Source organism: Platalea leucorodia, assembly GCF_965183815.1.
Source record: "Platalea leucorodia genome assembly, chromosome: 2".
Classification (NCBI taxonomy): Eukaryota; Metazoa; Chordata; class Aves; order Pelecaniformes; family Threskiornithidae; genus Platalea; species Platalea leucorodia.
Window position 1 is genome coordinate 28387608 of NC_138824.1, and position 18263 is coordinate 28405870.

An 18263-nucleotide genomic window follows, 5' to 3' on the forward strand; every position below is an offset into this window, starting at 1 on the left:
CTTGACTTTATGAAAAGTGATTTTCTAAATTTAATCATAAGCATATACATGTACAAACTTTTCCTTTTCCTGTTTCATCTTTCAGGGTGGCATTAAGTCAGCAGAAGAGGATTTGGCTTTGACAGCCTTTGTAACTATAGCATTGCAACAGACTCTACAGGTCTACAAGTCACCTGAAGTGGTAGGAAGCCTGACTGTTTATCTTTAAGCGTGAAGGCTATTGCACAATGTCATGTCCACCCTCCTATCTTAAAGTACTGCAAATGGGGAGGTAAAAGTCGGTTTACATTTGTGGTGGACAGGAAAAGATGCCGTGACACAATGTACAACAAGGTGTTTCAAGCTACGCACTCCACCATCAATGGCTTTAATCACTAAGCAAAAGTTATTAAAATTGTCTCAAAAGTTACTATAGTGACATATTCTAATTTCCTGGTACTCTCACCAGCAGTAACAGTTAGTAGGTCTGAATGAACTTTTCAAATGGATCCATTCTCTTTTCACAGGTACAAGTGGTTAGAAAAGCAGTGGCTTACATGAAAAATCAACTTTCAAAGAATACTAACTGCTATTCTATAACCATCACTGCTTATGCCCTGACGCTTGTGCAGTCTGATAGCGAAGAAGCCCGGTTTGCGAAAGAAAAATTAAGGGGCTGTTCTGTTTTTGTTGCAGGTACTGGTAACCATTCTTAAAAATTCAGTTAGAAAGCACTTTATTTATACTATATTTATAAATCTATATATTTATAATATATAAATACAATTCAATGTTGACATTGTAATATGTAATTTATATAACTAATATCACTATAAAGTAACAACTTAGCATTGTGAAATTTGTATCATGATCTTATCTGATACTGGAATTGGAACAAAACCATGATAAACGGTGATTTAGTTTTTCTGTTTCCCTTGCTGCCTACCGAAGTTTCACACCCCTAAAGTGCATTAAAAACAAAAAGTCCAAGCCAGCTGAGAAAGAAGAAACTTTTGATGGGTAAACAGAAATGAACAGCTACATATGGGAGTAGTCCAGACTGGATTTATGACCAAGAGGGAAGGTGTCTTTTCCAGCCCACCTACTTTCAAAGTCCCCCGCCAGTTCTGAGTGTTTTGTTCCAGCTCCACATGGATGTCGCCTCTTCCCCACTCTGTTGTGTGGCTGCAGTCAATGCTGAGTCAGTTGGTTTGTGGCTGCACTGCCACGCTATTAATTTCTCCCAATTTGTTTGGTAAATACATTATGGTTTAATAGCCATAGTTCAAGCATAGGGAATACGCTTCTCCCTAATCAAGACTGGACATATGGGCTATATGTTAATTATATATAATTAATACTATTATCTCTTGGGGACCACCAGACACAATGCTACCACGCCATCAGATGGACATTGCTGTACAATACGATCATTAGACTGTGATGGCTGGATAAGTCAAAATTGAAAATTGTGGGCTTCCTTGTCTATTATCTCTGCTTCCCAGCTGACTTGTTGCTCTCATGCCAGCATCAGTGTCTTGTGGTTCCTCAGCGCTATGACATGATATATCTGCTGTGTAGAGCAATAGTAATTTTTGGCAAATGTCTTTACCAAGGGGATTCAAGACTGAGTTATTCTTGCAGCAAAGCAGCAGCGCTACTGGGGAAACGGCAACGATGCAGTCTCGGTGGAAACCACTGCCTATGCATTGCTTCAAACGTTGCTCCTGAAAGACATGGAGTATGCAAGGCCTATTGCTACATGGCTGACAGAAAGAAGGAACTACGGTGGAGGATACTGCTCTACACAGGTGCCTGGCCACCAGTTTGGGTGGAGTTTCAGGGGGAGGGAAGAAAACAGAAACCCCATAAAAACTTTTTTTATTTAGGTTTGAAAGCATCGTAACAGTTAATCCTGAACTTCTTTGGTGTATGAAGCACTAAAGATTTTGGCTCCTTAATAAAAAATGGGTCAAAAAAAAATTATTATAAGCCAGCAAAGATTCTCTGTCTTTATGAAGACTTATGATAACCGAAGGTCAGAACTCCAGTGGTTTTAGGATTTTAATGCTAAAAGAAAAAGCTGGGAAATGAAACAAATAGTCTGTGCAGGTAGGAACAGATAGATACAGGAGAAGTTCCAAGCAGCAAAAAACATAAAACTGAAGAATAGCTCCAGGTGACTGATCATGTCATCTTACATATTGTTGAAATAACCTGGCATAATCGTTCGGTTTTTTGCATTTCTTCCTCACCTAGGACACAGTGGTGGCCCTAGAAGCTCTGTCAGCATACAGCATACAGACATTGAACACTGTTTCCACCAACCTGACTGTAAAACTGGGAACACCTGGAAGACAAAAAGACTACAGTATTACTCTGACTGATACTGATGAAGCAATTCAGAAGCAGCTAGAGGTACACAACCATCCACTGTTTCAAGCTTTTTTTCCTCAAACAGGAGAAATATTCGGTCATCTGGCCTAGGTTTTCTCATGTTAAGCAATCATGATATAGCTTGTTTATAATATTTTTTAATAATTTAATCTGTAAAACAACAGAATTTTTTTAAAGAAAAAAAAATAACAGATGCTAAGCAGCAGACTTTAGAGGACCTTTCCTGCCTCTTCAAGGACTTTGGTGATGTGAATTACTCTCAATAGTGAAGAGCAGCCAGGAGCCCAAGTCTTGCTAGGGAATGAGGAAGAAGGGGAATATTCTGATGTTCAGTGTGTGGGGAACTGTGAAAATGTCAAATCCAGGCTACAAAGGAGAGAGTGAAGTTGAGAAAATATGTCTCCTGGGCCCCAGAACAGCAGAGTAAGATGCACCAGCCTAGCACATTAAAAATCTTACGAGACTTGACGTCTCGTAACTCCTTCCATAGCTAAAGGTTTTCCCTATCCCAGTTCTGAGGGGTAAAGGCATAGAAGACCATCAAGGTTGCAGGACAACAATAGGTCAAATGCTGAGCACAGACTAAATCTCTCTTCTTTTTTTTTTTTTTTTTCCCTTTGGTTTGCAGTTTGAACTTGGGAGAAAACTTGAAGTGTCTGTATACGGCAGAGGAAATGGGACAATGAGTGTAAGCTGTAAATCAGAAATTCAGAGTCCAACTGTTTTTTGAAAACAGAGTGAGAAATTACTTGCCATGGCTTCATCCTTTGTGTTCCTACCTCCAAATTTCTAAAATTCCAGGCCTATAGACTGCCCTGATGGGCAGTCAATTTTTCCTGTTTTTAACTTTGTGAAGTCCATGAAATGTCAATGCTGACAGATGCAGCTGGAGTCTGAAAGACACCTTTGTGGCTGGGAATGGAGAGTTATCTCAAAGGTCCCACACCATTTGTGATTTGCACATGGGACCTCTCCTGCTTATACCCACGACAGTCCTCTGCGACTAGTCTGTGCCTCTGGGAGACTGGTGTTTCTCTCCACACTCCCATGTCCCATCAACATTTGCTCAAGTGCTGGATGAGTAAATCCCTTGTCATTTAAATGATATTTTTAGTGGTTTGTTGTTTGTGTGTTCATCTTAGATATTGAAAGTGTACTGGTCTTCTGATCTGAGGAACAACACATGTAATGATTTGATTTTGACGGTGGAAATGGAAGGGAGCATTAAGTACTCTGGTGAGTGAAAAAGAAAGTCGTTGGGTGACACCTTTGGCCAGCTGCTAGTGATACTTAATGGCTTTCCAGCCTTGGAAAGTGGGAATAAATGAATGAAACAAGGAAAGAGAGAGGCCTCTGAACTCTGCCTAGCTATTGTTTCATTCAGCTTATTAATATTTTTAAATAGTTTAATAACTATCTGAGTGACTGTAGGTGCAGTGGGTACCAAACAGATACACAGGTACTATTAGTAACTCTTCTTTGTTACTGGGAGGAGAGTAAGGTACACTCCCTTCACAGTGTTCCTGGCTGCCTTGAGGGGAAAGCCCAGTTCAGTTCCCTGGCTAATAAGGGACCTACCACGTGGCCTTAAAAATTCTTTGGGGCAGATCTGTCATAGGTTTTTCATATGAGCAAGACTGTGTTTTCCATCCCCGAAGTGTGTATTCATCATACTCTCTGCCTATGCCTGCATTTTTTTCTGTTTGAATAGCTAACTTTTGGAAGCAGGGATTGTCCTTTACATAGTTATGCATAGCCTAAACCCCATTCTTAGCTAGATCTGTTGGTTACTCTTACTATAATTATCCATAAAATTTTAACTCTGAATGACTTAGAAATACTGAGATATCGTACAGCAAACTTTTATAAAACCCATAGAAATGACATGACTGCCAACTGGTATTTATCATTAGACAAAAAGGAGCCACATTATCAGGTCCTCAGTCAAATTTGTGCATGGCTGATCACGTCTGTCACCTCCAGAGCCTGTGTACTCTGACGAAAACGATGATTATGAGGACTTGATTGCTGCAGAAAGGAGCGCGTTTGAGCCACTGGCTGAAATAGAGTGGTTTGATATCCACAGCAGAAGGAAAAGGGATGCAATCTCTCCCAATAAAGCAGAATCTCTGCAGTACAAAGTCTGTGTCAGGTAGGTCTGCAAGATCAGCTCTTCATTAGAAAATGCATTCATTTTTGTTTGTAATTCTTCTTGGTCACCTTCTTCATATCCACAAGCTCAGCATCCAACCTGGTGTTCTTCTGTAAGTACGCATACATGGTGAGTGTGCATCCTCTCTCCCACGGCAGAACAAAAGGTTTCCACACCATGTATTTGATTTAGACAGTTTACATAGACCTCAAATATCCATTGCAGATTCTGCTCCATCAGGCTCAGGGGAGACTCTAAAGCACCTAGCTCGTTAATAATTTGAAAGAAGTCTTTTATTAAATAAAGTAGATACAACTGGAATACAGAAAGAACATACTTACAGAGTTTCATTGCTTTGTGGAGAGATGCTGTTACTTCTTTCATGGTCACATTCTGACCTCATAAAAAAAGAAAGTATGTCTACTACTATTTGGGGAGGAGAGGAGGCAGAAGGGATATCCTGTTGTGGCAATCAAGAAGTAGGCAAGGGCAGAGCTAGTGAGAAATAAATCCTCCCGTGCAGAATAACACTGAAACATCTGCTTTTGCCCTCTTTCACAGTCTGGCAAGGGCCGCAGAAGCACAAAGTGGTGGCTGTCCTGAGTTCCCCTTCTAGAAAGGTGCAGGGTGGCAGAAGCAGGTTTTGCTCCCCAGCAGAATTTAGCTTTTCCACCGACTTTTGACAAAGCCTCGGAGGCAGTGGTTTTTATCCCTTCTCCCAGACGGCAGCATGAACAATGGCAGGGGAGGACTGGAGTTACCCTGATTCCCAGGTTTCACTTTCCCTAGTTAAACACGTATTCAGTGAATTGTGTGCTGGCTGAAGCATCATTTTTCCCATTAATTGCTATGTAACATTTATCAACTATCAGATCCACTGTTCTGCAGGACATTGCTCAGTGTTAGGGTGAGGCTTAAACAATAATGTGAAGCTCCCTTTGTTGTACTTAAGACACAGGAGAAAAACTGAAGGCATTGACTACATCACCATACTTCTTTCCTGCACCGTGGTACATCCTTTATGGGGAAAGGAGAGTGCCAAAACAAGTATCTGAAGTACCGCTAAGTGTATGTAGAATATCTTATGGCAAGGCACCCTGTGTGAGTGCAGAACAACTTCAATTTCCAGCAATGACACAACTGCATGATTTTTGAGAAGGTGGAATTAGAAAAGATTGGAAGTCCAATATACATACCTAATGGAGAGTTAGAGTGATAAGGATTTTTGCCTTGGACAGCAAAGGTGGTGTAAATATGACTTTGTCCATGAAGAATTTGGATAAGCTCATTTCCTATCTCCACTTTCTAGGTGATAGAGAACAGACACTGTCAGTTCTGTTTACCTTCCTTATCTTCAACAGTGCTTTTATGGTGGGATGAACTGTACTTTGAAGGTGATTGTTTCTGCCCATCAGCTGTAAAGAAAGCCTAGATGACAAGCTCAGGCAAGACACCTGGGGTTTGGATGACCGTTTGACTAGTTTAGATGACTAATTTTGCCTCATGACTCTTAATGAGGTAGGCAGCTAATTTTCAAATTAAAATCCACTTAGGAAAGTTAAATGGAGCGGAATGTTTTGTTTCACCATTAGCAAGCCTGAAGAGCCAAACTCTTCAAAGGAAGCTGGCTGTTCAGTGCAGATGTTCACTGCTGATGGTCTCCCTTACAAAGGTCCACAGGTTCCAATGCACCAAAGATGTCCCTGGTTGATCTCTCTCTGCTGAGTGGCTTGGAGCCTGACACAAAGGATCTCGAACAGGTTAGAAACACACTTTTCTGTGCAATCTTTTATAGCCTTTTCTATAGAATATGTGTCTTTCAAAATCTCTCCGAAGTCCACAGAATGAAAAAGGGAAAACAGATTTTGGGTAGATATATTTTCATTATTCCTGTTCTGGTAAAATATTTGCTGAATATATATAAGAAATGAAAAGCTTGTGGTGAACAGAGTTCAGCCTTCTTAGTCCCTTGTAACAGAAATTAGGGCAAAGCTCAGCAGGGCACTTAGATATGTGTCTATCTTTAACATATATTGCTGTCCCCACTGGCACTGTTGTCCTGCGATATGCCAGGACAGCGTGTCCTGTGTTTGTAGGGGGGAAGGCAAGCACATCTTTTGGAGGCGGTTGCTGGCAGGGCACAGTGACAGGGAGATGAGGCACAGCACTCTGCAAAGGTGGCTACAGAGTTTTGGGTTCTGGAGCCTGCTGGGTTGGGGGAGGTTTGCCCAGGTTCATGCTTTCAGGGACTCTCTCCTTTAGGGAGGAAGAAAGAGGGCAGAATAAAGCAAAGAGCTGAACAAAGCAAACGAGAATATAGAGGGTGGTAGCAAAGGTGTTCCTGTTATGCTAGGTTTTTGTTCTGATATTTTTGTTTGTTTGTTTTCCTGCAGTTGGTGATGTCTTCAGACCAGTACCTTCAGCACTATGAGTACAAGGAAGGAAAGGTTTTACTCTACTTTGGTGAGGTAAGCAAACCCAATGATTTTCCAATCTCTACTGTTTCAGATAGCATATATAGACTTCTTTTTAAACCTAATCATTGTTTTTCACACTCCATTACCTTCCTGTGATTTTTGTCATATATTACCATTGAACAGGTCAGTTGAGAGAGGGCGGAGCAGGGGAAGAAGGGAAATATGCAACTTCATCCTTCATCTTTCTGTGTTCCAGGAGATGTAGTCCATGTTTGAGATCTGGGCTTTGGCCCAAAAAAAAAGATAAATCCTCTCTAGCCAGAAGAGGTGGTTTTTGTCCAAGATTAACAAAGCGTTAACTGGTGGTCCTGTAAATTCCACATGGACACTTTGCATGTGAAGTTCAGTATTTCTGGATGGAGATCCACATGGTGACAAACAAATGTAAACATCAAAACCCCTAGCTTCTGTGTATATTTCCCCATAATTTGAATAATTACTTCGCCCTACACCCGCTTGAGTTGCTTCACCTCCACAGCCAAAGCAGAGGGGTCCCTGTAGAAAGCACACACAGGGCAATGATTTTTTTAAATATAAGACAATAGACAAATGAAGAAATGTAAATGTTATTGCTGCTATAACTGTCCTAGATAATTTCTGTATTTAACATAAGTCAAAAGCTGTCCCTGACCTTAGCATTTTCTAAGGAAAGTGTATATACTGGTGGCCACAGGTACAGGATGGGTTGTGAACAAATATTACACCCATTACTCCTGTGCAAGGTGGCTTTAGGCAAAAGCTGAAAAGGAAACCCCAAACTAGTGATGATGTGAGTCCAGATCAGACAGTTTCAGGCAGAGAAGACCTGCACACATCTCACAAAACTACCTTTACCAGGCTTAGCTCATCCACAAAATCTCCCAATAAAATCATGGAAGGAAATGCCTTCTTCAAGTTCAAGCTACAGCTATCAGGATTAACTCGCCTATGCCATCAGAAACAAGCATTCAACAGCTAGTACAGGCACAAATGAATAAGGAACTGACTGGGGAGAAAGACTTAGTTTACTCGTCATAACTATTGTTCCTTTTTCCTCCAGCTCACAAGCGGACCAGAGCCAGATTGTGTATCATTTGGGGCAAAGCAAATCAATCCCATGGGCTTGGTTCAGCCAGCAAATGCCATCCTTTATGATTTTTACAACCCTGGTAAGGGCACAGAAAAATGATACATAGCTGATTGAAAGAGAGACCCTCAAGAACAAACTCCAGTCTATAGAAAGGTAGTTTTGATGTAGTGTGTGAAACCACCTGATTTTGTCGAGTGTTAAAATAACCTTCCTCGAATACTGTCTTAAGATCACCTAGACATCCTCTCAGGAAGGGTCCGTTATTGCAAATGGACTGAAAATACAAACTTTTACACTCATGGATTTTTAAATCAGGTTTCCTGAGTTCCTGTTTCTCATGGTGCTTTTGAGCATGTTCCACTCACATTTTTTTTTCAGTCAGGCTGTCTTTCTATGCATCTAAGATAGGCAACCTTAGATGTTTGGCTTATGTACTGCGCTTGCTGGGGGAACCAGTCTCGTTCCCCGCTCAAAGAAGGCTAAATGCAAATCATCCCTATTTGCCAGAGTTATGCAAACAATATTTGAAAATTAAGTCAAATCTCTACTTTGTCTGAAGCTGAGGGATCCAAGACGGTTTACACTAGGTTTAAACCACTAACTATTGGCGATCCTATCTCCTCCTTCTGAAACAGTGCAGTGCTCACCGTAGCTCTATGGTCTAAAGATGGTTTTAAGATGGATGCTTTTCAGAGGAAACAAAAAAAAAAAAAAAAAAGGGAATGTACCACTTTAAAAAAAACACCACCACCACCACCACCAAAAAAAAAAAACCAAAAAAAACCCAAGCTGAACAAACAAAAGAAAAAACCCTCCGGTCAAAAAAAAAACAGAAGCAACAACCCAGGTTGTTGCCCAGCTGAAAGGCAAGGTGATCCCTGTACTCTAGGTGCCCAGGCTATAGGTCTTTGTGGACAGCTGATGTGCATTTAACCCCTTAGTGCTCTGATTTCTCTGGACCAGGGAAAAGTTGGGCTGTAAATGTTGTTTCTACTGTATAGAGTTTTCCTCCTGAGCTCACTGAGACAAGCCATTTTGTTCCTTCTCCATAGACAGAAAGTGCAGCGTATTCTACAGTGCTCCCAAGCACAGTGCTATGCTTTCAAAGGTGTGCCACGCCAGTGTTTGCCAGTGCGCAGAAGGTAAGGAATGACTAAATAGGCCAGTCTAAAAGAAGATAGTTAATTCTACAAACCATTAACATGAATATTTTTAAGCCCAGAAAGGACCATTACAGTTAGCCTAATGCATAATACCAGACACAAAGCATCCTATAGTATGTTTGGTGACAAATTGAAAAAAAATTTTTTAAGGTATCCAGGATTGATTTGATAGTTGAATGCAACATATATATGCATGTGCATGCGTATGTAAAAACCCTCCGCCACACCTCTAAGAAAGTTGTTCTGCCATTTTATTTTATTCTCTGTTAAAATGTTGAGCGAATGAGCATGTGTAAACTATATCTATCTAAATATCCATGCCTGCAGAGACAGATGTATCATTTATTTTCTTCACTCTAGGTCCCTGCCCAAGACAAAGATCAACTTTCAGTAAAGCTGTAACACAAACCACACGCTTTAGTTTTGTCTGCTACCACCCTATTGCAGATTACGGTAAGGAATGAAAGACAACTGTCCATTTAATTTAAACATAGTTCTTTTTAATAAGGATAAATTTGTAGTTTTATATGCCCAGATGTCTCCTGAAATGAGTAGGGTTTCTGTATCTGGCCTACAGGCTGAGGAGATGAAATGAAGCCATGTGCTCTTGCAGTCATCAGGCGAGTGAAAGGGAAAAGTAAAGGCCTCAGAAAGATGCAGTGGGATGCTGGGGGAAGGAAGCAGGGACAACATTACATTACATTACATGGTTTAGAAAAGACCTGTGTTGTGAGCACCGCCATCCCCTACATCCCTAATGTTACAGGTTGGAGATAAAGAGTAGGCTTTGCACGGCATGCCGTAGCTCAGCAGCTCCTTCTGCGGAGCTAAATGAATATTTTCTCCTTTGTTAATTTGCCTTTGTGACCTCTGCTTTGGATGGAAAGTTGGAAGAGCTACTGAAGGAAAACTGGTTCAGCAGCTTTGGTAAGTTAGGTGTTAACAGAAGGCCAGGAAAAAAAAGGAAAAACCTAATCATATAGAAAGTTCTTTTAAAAAAATACACAAATGGAATACAAATCTAGAGGTTGTTGATTAATACCTGACTTTCTAAAAGCATATTAGGTATACAGGATTACTGTCCTATTGTCTTTTTCACACCCCCATGATTTGCAAATAGATGGTACACTGGCCTCTGTATAGACATCTGATAAAAGCATACTTGTTTTTCAGCTTTTGGATGCAATTTCATGTGTCCATCTGGCCTCACATAGTTGTTGTCTGTTGCAGTGTATGAGGTGGAGCTCCTCAATAGTACACAGAGGAATGTTTTTGATTACTATGAGACCAAAATCCACAGAATCCTTAAAGTCAGTAAGTATCAAAATGTTTGGCTCCTTTCATTCACCTGTAGGAAAACTAGGTTGATTAAAGGTTAGCCAGTATGAGCCATGTAGATGCCTTTGCTTGCTGTACAAAGTAGGGTCAGATATACTTCTACACTAGGTTTGCAAGAAGACTGATTTCTTGCAAGGCTCATTTGGTGCAGCTACCTCGCTGTTCAGTGCAGCTCAGGGGTAGGTTGCTTTGGTTCACATTGTGCAGCAATCCCAGAGCACATGAGCTTCAGTCCTTTCAGATGAAACTAGACCAGAAGACACATTCCAACGGCATTCAATCCATGGCTCCAAACTGGAGCTAGTCTAAGATAAACCCTCCAAAAATACACATAGTGTGGATATCAGGTCTTCTGCATCAACTATTTCACTGCATAGACTGCTGTTATTGAGCCACATTTTTTTCTACTGTAGACATATCCACTGACCTCTGTTTTGATACTAGATGAAACCTTGAAGTGCTTGTTAATTAATTATTAAGCACTTGCAACCCTTGCAGAACAGGCTAAGAGCTGTCCACAATGACTTGCCTGAAGTCAGTGAACACAGGGAAACTTCTAGAACTTTGATTTAATAATTGTGGTAACAACAAAGAGGACTTTCTCTCTATTTCTTTAGGTGCAGTGTAAAGATTTGCACTGCTCTCAGAAAATTTCCTTTTGCAGGCCTGCCATCCCAGCTGCCCGCATGTGAATTTTACTTTATCAGCAGCATCAGTGAACACTGAGATTCTTCAAAGCAATTTCTGGAGAGGCTATCAGATGACATCTCAGATTTCAACCACTGTGGTATCATGTGGTTGTCAATTTTGAGTTTGGCAGCCAGAAATTGCCTTTAAAAAGCAACTTCAAAGATTTCAAAATCTTCCCTGTCTCGAGCAGAATAATTATCTCACTCCTTTGATCTTTGCCCAGGGGACTGGCAACGTCACCCAGTACTTCATGGCACACAACTTGTGATCTGTGCCCAATGTCCAGTTCCTGTCGGAAAATCAGATCGACAGTTTGTGAGTCCAGAGACAGCATTGGTCGTACCCAGGGCTTTCCATATGCAGGGGAATGTTAATGTGTGATTAAAACACCAGCTATTGGAAATTACAGTACCACGATGGAAAGTTTCATTAATCCCTCCAGAAAACCTACAGGATCTAAAAGGATTTAGAGCTCTGGGCCCCAGTGCGTTTGTACTCACAACTTGCAGGCAAGCACTGGAAAGATTTTGTTTCTTGGCAGCCGAGAGAAACATCCTTTGTATCTGAAGTTGAGGGGGAGAGATGATTTCACCCATTCCCACCTCCTTCTTATTGATCCCTTCAAAATCCCCTTTGGTTTGTGCTGCATGATGCAGCTTATGAGCATCAGTAGGCTTTCAGCAGGCTTAGGAAAGGCTGGAAAGAGGCATGAAGCCATGATGATGAAGAAAATGCAAGGCGTTGCATCCAAATCAGCTCATGACTGAACTAGAGTTGTTATCTTTTGTATTTTCTGTGGCTGTTTGGAGTGAGGTTGGTCTCTGTTGCCATCACCAAGGCTAGGTGAGAATTAGTAGGGAGAATTCTCATTCTCTGGACCCCTGGCATCATTTCAGTATCAAACCTTGCAAATAAAGAGTTGGTTCAGAAGACAGATGGAAACACTTACTTGTGTTTTGGAGTCAGCAAAAGAGAATTTTGCAGATGTGCACACCTCAGATTACTTTTGATTATTAATAGAATTAGTGCATGTGTTTTGGATGGCTAACATTTATGCTGTCCTATGAGTCCTTTAGGGGAACACTATGACCCATGCAAAACAGCACAGAATCCTTCACCCTCCGCCCCCATTATAGATTCTAAAACTTCAAGTAATTGTTTCCCTTAAATTCTGCTTGGATACTTTAGAATATTATATTTTAAATTTCATTTTTTTAATTGGAGATTTAGAATTGGAAATTACATAATAACCGTTAAAGTAATAACTCAAATGCTTATGATCCCCAGAGTCTGGACTGTATTAGGCCATTTGTGAAGCATATGAACCGAGAAACACCATGGTAATTTAAACACAATGAACCTGAAGCATAACATTATTATTTTATCAAGTAGTTCTGATCCATCTTTGCATTCCTTGAACAAAATGAAAATTCAGTACACCATATAGCGTAGGAACAATAGAAAGGTCTTGGGTTATATGAGAAAACCTACAGTACTGTATTATTCTTTGGAAAAATGCAGATGTAAACCAGTATACAATACTGAAGACTGACTTTTCTCTGGCCTATAAGTACGATATGTAAAATTAATGCAAGTTTTAACTAGGAAATAGATAAGGGTCTTAGTACTAGGTTTCACACATTAGCACTCTACATCAAATTTTCTGAAATCTTATTAGTGTTAAAATATTCTACTTCAGGTTTTTATTCTACTCTTAGGATTTTATTTTGAATACTAGAGCAGAAGTTGCACAAGCTTCTGTTAACTGATAGGAAGAATGTGGTGTCTTACCTGTAATTTAATCTGATTTAGTGTTGAATTTATCACCACAGTTTTGCACGACATTTCAAATTATAATTAGAACGAGAGTAAGAAATTAAAATATTGCTGTTATTTGTTTTTTTTTCAAAGTGACTTTGAAAACTGTTGTTCTAGCCAAACAACACACTATCATCATGACCTGTGGTTAGTCTGATGAATAAGCATCTTTCCAGCTCTCACGTCATTGCAGTACCCGAGTACCCTTCTCTTCTGTCTTGGATGCCCACTTCTGTAATAGGCAGTGCAGCTCTTGAATGAATAATCTTCTGGGCCAGAATCCAGACCAGAATCTTCTAAGTTATTTTAATGTGGAGATCACCAAGCGCATGTCCTAAATATCAGCTTCGGAGGGAATAGCACAAAGGCTAAATCAGTGATGTTCAGATCAGGTGCATAAGGATAGTGAGTTTTTGATACTGCCTGCTGCATTGTTGAGCCTCAAGCTATTTGAATTTAGTTTGCTAGCTTTTAAGACCACGACGAGCCTGAGCAATCTGAAATATAAGATAGCATGTTTTCTTTTTCCTTTGGCTTTTCTTTTGGCTTTTCCTTCAATCTCTAAGATTTAAACAAACTCCTTAAGGCTTGAAAGGTCTCTATAACAAAACAGGTCCTTCAGTAATTACTGAGGAGGCCAAGACAACCAGCTAAGACAGAAATGGCTTACTTTTTGTCAGGTAATGTCAAAGGAAATATCCCCACTGCATGGCTATTTACTCCCATGTCAAGCCACAACCCTCAAGTGAAATATTACCTTGGCTTAGCATTGGAGAAAATGATCACAAGGGGCTGTGTCCTGTGGGCTTCAGTTCTACTCTTTATTAGAAAAGTTCATGGAGTTTTCTCTTCTCATGCCACAGCTACTGATGAAAGCATCCAAGTGGGTGCCCACCGGCAGTTCCTAACACGCTCGTCGTGCAAGTTAAACATGGTCATTGGCAAACGGTACCTCCTCATGGGGAAAGACGGGCAAACGGTTGACTGCAACAACAAGTAAGTGCAATGGTTTCTGAGCAGCAGCAGCTGCTATCGTGGACCTTGAATCCAGAGGATGCTCAAACTATTAGAATACCTCCAGAAAGCAAAGGGAGGGCCAAATTTCCTAGGGACTGATTCTGTTGGCTTTACTAAAATGCAAAGAGTACCGCTCCATAGGCAAAAGGCAAGCTGTGGGGAACAGCTGAACCACTCAAATCTATCGGCTCATCTAACTGGGCAGAGCCTGGTTCCCACACTTCTCAGAATCAAAATCTGGCCCTTACTCCACTGGGTTAAAAACTCACAGCTAGAAAAGGAAAATGGGAAATGCTGCATGGTTCCATCTACTGCAGATCCCTTACCCAGCTCCTGTGTTTGCAAAAGAAATGGGTGGGACTGTGTCTAACAGCAGCTCTCAAGGCTTCTGTTATATCACACATGCAAATAGTTAATTCTTCTCATTTCTCATTGTCACACTTTAATGAAAAAAGGGAATTTATCTGAGGAGGAATTTAGTCTGACTCTAAGTATTCAGTGAGGAAGCTATCTTAAATGTTTAATTTCCCTGTGCTTACCTGGAGAAAGGTAGTGCCTTTGAAAGCTTCTAGGAGGGAGACCACCTCCATCAAATTATTGTAAGTGCCACTTCCTAAAACCTTAGAAGGTCCCCTCTCTCCATCTCTATATGATGCAAGTGTGAGTGCTTAAGTCAGGGGCCTGCTTCAACAGGTGCCTGCTAAAGACTTAGGTCTCCCAGCAGAGGTGTAACCTCCGAAGTCTTCTCCAGTCCAGTCGTAAAATGCCAGAAGTAACACAAGCTCTCACCACAGAAAATTAGGAAACATTTTGGGATACTCTGTTGAAACTAAACGCCCCTTCACTGTATCCCATTGGTGTGCACTGGGGATTTTTGTGCCAGTCCACAAAATTCTAATAGAAACTTAGCCCAAGCTTACCTGATGACACTCAAAACACAAGTACAGCCAGATTTGTCCCAGCTTGGTACTGACTCTTCCTAAACTTTATTCAAAGCTCAGTTAACCTGCTGGTGGAACTAGGTTTCAGGCAAATTTCTTGGTTAGTGTAACTCCTCCTGATCTCAGAGATGCCTCAGTGGAGGGATGCAGCCCCACAGGGTTTACACTTTCCCATTGCTCCATGTCAGCAGCAGTGACTCACCTCCTTTCCCTGTCCCGCTTGCACTCAGGATGCAGTACTTCCTTGATGCACAAGCCTGGGTAGAGAAAATTCCAGATGACAGCGAGTGCCGCACCACCCTGCACCGGCAACCCTGTGCTCACCTGCAGGACTTCTTGAACACACTTGACAACCTGTGCCTTTTCTGAAAAATCGCTCTGCACCCCACATCCTATCTGTGTGACGGAGACTCAGCTCCTTCCTAAATTTTTCTTGCAAAACCTGTACACTACAGTGGCACCTGAAACATTGCAGAGCTGCTTCTGTCGCTATCGGTTTTGCTGAGTGGGGTATCTTGTAGATGTATGTGTGGTGGGGTAATACAACAAAAATTGAAGTTACTCTACTAGTTATTGTGTTTATTGTCCCTGCCACTGGTGAAGAGAGAGCATGAATTTTTCTCTCCCTGATACAACAGTGCCATTATCCTGCAGAGGATCAAATGAAAAATCATTGTGCTTGCAGAGGTGATTAATTCCTGCAGTTATTGTCACTGGATATTAAAGAGGCCAAGAAATTTGCATGGGTCAGAAAGAAGAATGTGCATTCACGGCCTTATCGAGTACAGCCTGTGTTACACTGCTACTGAAAGAAAAGAGATATTAACACTCATGCTTCAGCACATCAGTGGATTTCTGATTTTAATTGTGAGTCCTCATGTAAGGGAACGAATGACCCAACTTACACCACAGCAGGATTCCCATACGCGCTTCTGAAGCTGGAACTGGCCCATCATCAGGGATGGGCAGCTGGACTGGATGTGTCCTGTGCCTGACCCAGGAGTCCTGCACAGGCTAGTTGGTGCTGGTAGCTCACTGAGGGCACAGAATTGCTTTTTAATTGCACTCTGTAGTCACACATCTTTCGAGCTTTGGGTTTTTTAGAGTTTAATTAATTTGCATTACTTTAAAAAAAAAAAAAAAAAAAACCAAACCTGACGCAATCTGTGGTTGCATTTTTCTAAAGCATTGCTGCTTGTCTGGATATGCAAACAGCGCTGTAGCGGAGATGCAATATTTGTCAGGGAAAGGTAGGGGGTTTGCTGTCACAGTTATAAAAACTTCCACAAATGGCAAACTAAGTTGATGATGAAAAATAACACCAAAACTCAAACCCCCTCTTTTTTTAGGATAAGAAAAAGTCTGTAGAAAATGTTTTGATAACACTGATAAGTAGATGACTTGCAAATACAGGTTTTACTTCTTTAGTTTGCCAGCAAAATGCTATTTGGCAGTCATGTCTGAGAAGAGCTGCAATGAAAAGCTGTGTTTGCTGAACAGGTCACCATCCTCAGCTGTTCATACACTGTCGTTGTGCCAGCAGTTACTGAGTGCAAAAGTTGCAACCTGGACTGCTTGTGTTACATTGCAGTACAAATAAGAAGGGTCTGTATCAATAATATGATAATCAGTAGGTGCATGCTGATCTGGTTAATTTGGCATCAAATGACCTTACTGGATAGGAGGGGCAGCAGTGAGCCTTGTGTGGAGGAGACACTACACGGCCACAGCAGCACCTACCAGAACAGCTACTCCACAAGAGCCTTCAGATTCATAGCAGAGAGCCCATCACTGTGTACCAGCACTGTGAACTGCCCAGCTATTTTTTAACGTTTTAAACTCAAGTATAATGATGGCTGAACTCAGATATCTCCAATGATGTGCCCTCTCAGCTGCTAGGCATTGCATGGTTGGAGGGTGGGGAAGGTTCATTTCATGGAAACCTGTACCACCGCTTCATGACATCTGCAAGGGAAGATAAGAAACCTCCTGAAGGGGAAAGACAGACACTTCAATTAACATAGGACGATTTGTTTTCCTCAAGGTTTGCCCCAGTGTACTGGGTTTGTGTGGCAAGGTTTTGGTAGTGGCGGGGCCTACAGGGGTGGCTTCTGTGAGAAGCTGCTAGAAGCTTCCCCCATGTCCGATAGAGCCAATGCCAGCCGGCTCCAAAGACGGACCTGCCGCTGGCCAAGGCTAAGCCCATCAGTGACAGTGGTAGCGCCTCTATGGTAACATATTTAAGAAGGGGGGAAAAATGCTGGACAACAGCAGCTGAAGAGAGGAATATGTGAGAGCAGCAACGCTGCAGACACCAAGGTCAGTGAGGAAGGAGGGGGAGGAGGTGCTCCAGGCACCGGAGCAGAGATTCCCCTGCAGCCCGTGGTGAAGACCACGGTGAGGCAGGCTGTCCCCCTGCAGCCCATGGAGATCCACAGTGGAACAGATATCCACTTGCAGCCTGTGGAGTACCCCACGCCAGAGCAGGTGCATGCCCAAAGGAAGCTGTGACCCCGTGGGAAGCCTGCACTGCAGCAGGCTCCTGGCAGGACCTGTGGACCTGTGGAGAGAGGAGTCCACACTGGAGCAGGTTTGCTGGCAGGACTTGTGACCCCACAGGGGACCCATGCTGGAGCAGTTCATGAAGAACTGTAGCCTGTGGGAAGGATCCACATTGGAGAAGTTCATGGAGGACTGTCTCCTGTGGGAGGGACCCGACGCTGGAGCAGGGGAAGAGTGTGAGGAGTCCTCCCCCTGAGGAGGAAGGAGCAGCAGAGACAACATGTGATGAACTGACCACAACCCCCATTCTCCGTCCCACTGCATCGCTCAGAGGGAAGAGGTAGAGAAAACTGGGAGTGAAGTTGAGCTCCGGAAGAAGGGAGGGGTGGGGGGAAAGTGTTTTAAGATTTGGGTTTACTTCTCATTATCCTACTCTGACTTTTGACTGGTAATAAATTAAATTAATTTCCTCAAGTTGAGTCTGTTTTGCCTGTGACAGTAACTGGTGAGTGATCTCCCTGTCCTTATCTCAACCCACAAGCCTTTCATCATATTTTTTCTCCCCCTGTCCAGTTGAGGAGGGGGGCATGATAGAGCAGCTTGGTGGGCACTTGTCATCCAGCCAAGGTCAACCCACCACACCCAGCTTTCAGATTTAGGAAATGTGACTATAATGCATGGGCATACATGCTCTTCCTTTTATTACAGAGTTTATAGAAA

The 18263-nt window shown here is 42.0% G+C and overlaps 1 protein-coding gene across 1 annotated transcript in view; it reads left to right on the top strand.

Moving 5' to 3' along the window:
• The window catches only part of LOC309604475 (complement C4-B-like), a gene marked incomplete at its 3' end in the record, with an annotated part of 47726 nt that extends 32316 nt beyond the window's left edge, over positions 1 to 15410 (top strand). The window contains exons 27-41 of the mRNA XM_082337853.1: positions 86 to 181; positions 507 to 675; positions 1624 to 1790; positions 2239 to 2397; positions 3005 to 3064; positions 3519 to 3612; positions 4360 to 4528; positions 6201 to 6288; positions 6922 to 6996; positions 8045 to 8153; positions 9127 to 9216; positions 9598 to 9690; positions 10468 to 10551; positions 13947 to 14079; positions 15272 to 15410. Of these exons, the coding sequence (XP_082193979.1) occupies positions 86 to 181; positions 507 to 675; positions 1624 to 1790; positions 2239 to 2397; positions 3005 to 3064; positions 3519 to 3612; positions 4360 to 4528; positions 6201 to 6288; positions 6922 to 6996; positions 8045 to 8153; positions 9127 to 9216; positions 9598 to 9690; positions 10468 to 10551; positions 13947 to 14079; positions 15272 to 15410 (1725 nt within the window). The remainder of the gene's footprint in view (positions 1 to 85; positions 182 to 506; positions 676 to 1623; positions 1791 to 2238; positions 2398 to 3004; positions 3065 to 3518; positions 3613 to 4359; positions 4529 to 6200; positions 6289 to 6921; positions 6997 to 8044; positions 8154 to 9126; positions 9217 to 9597; positions 9691 to 10467; positions 10552 to 13946; positions 14080 to 15271) is intronic.
• Between the last annotated feature and the right edge of the window lie 2853 nt (positions 15411 to 18263).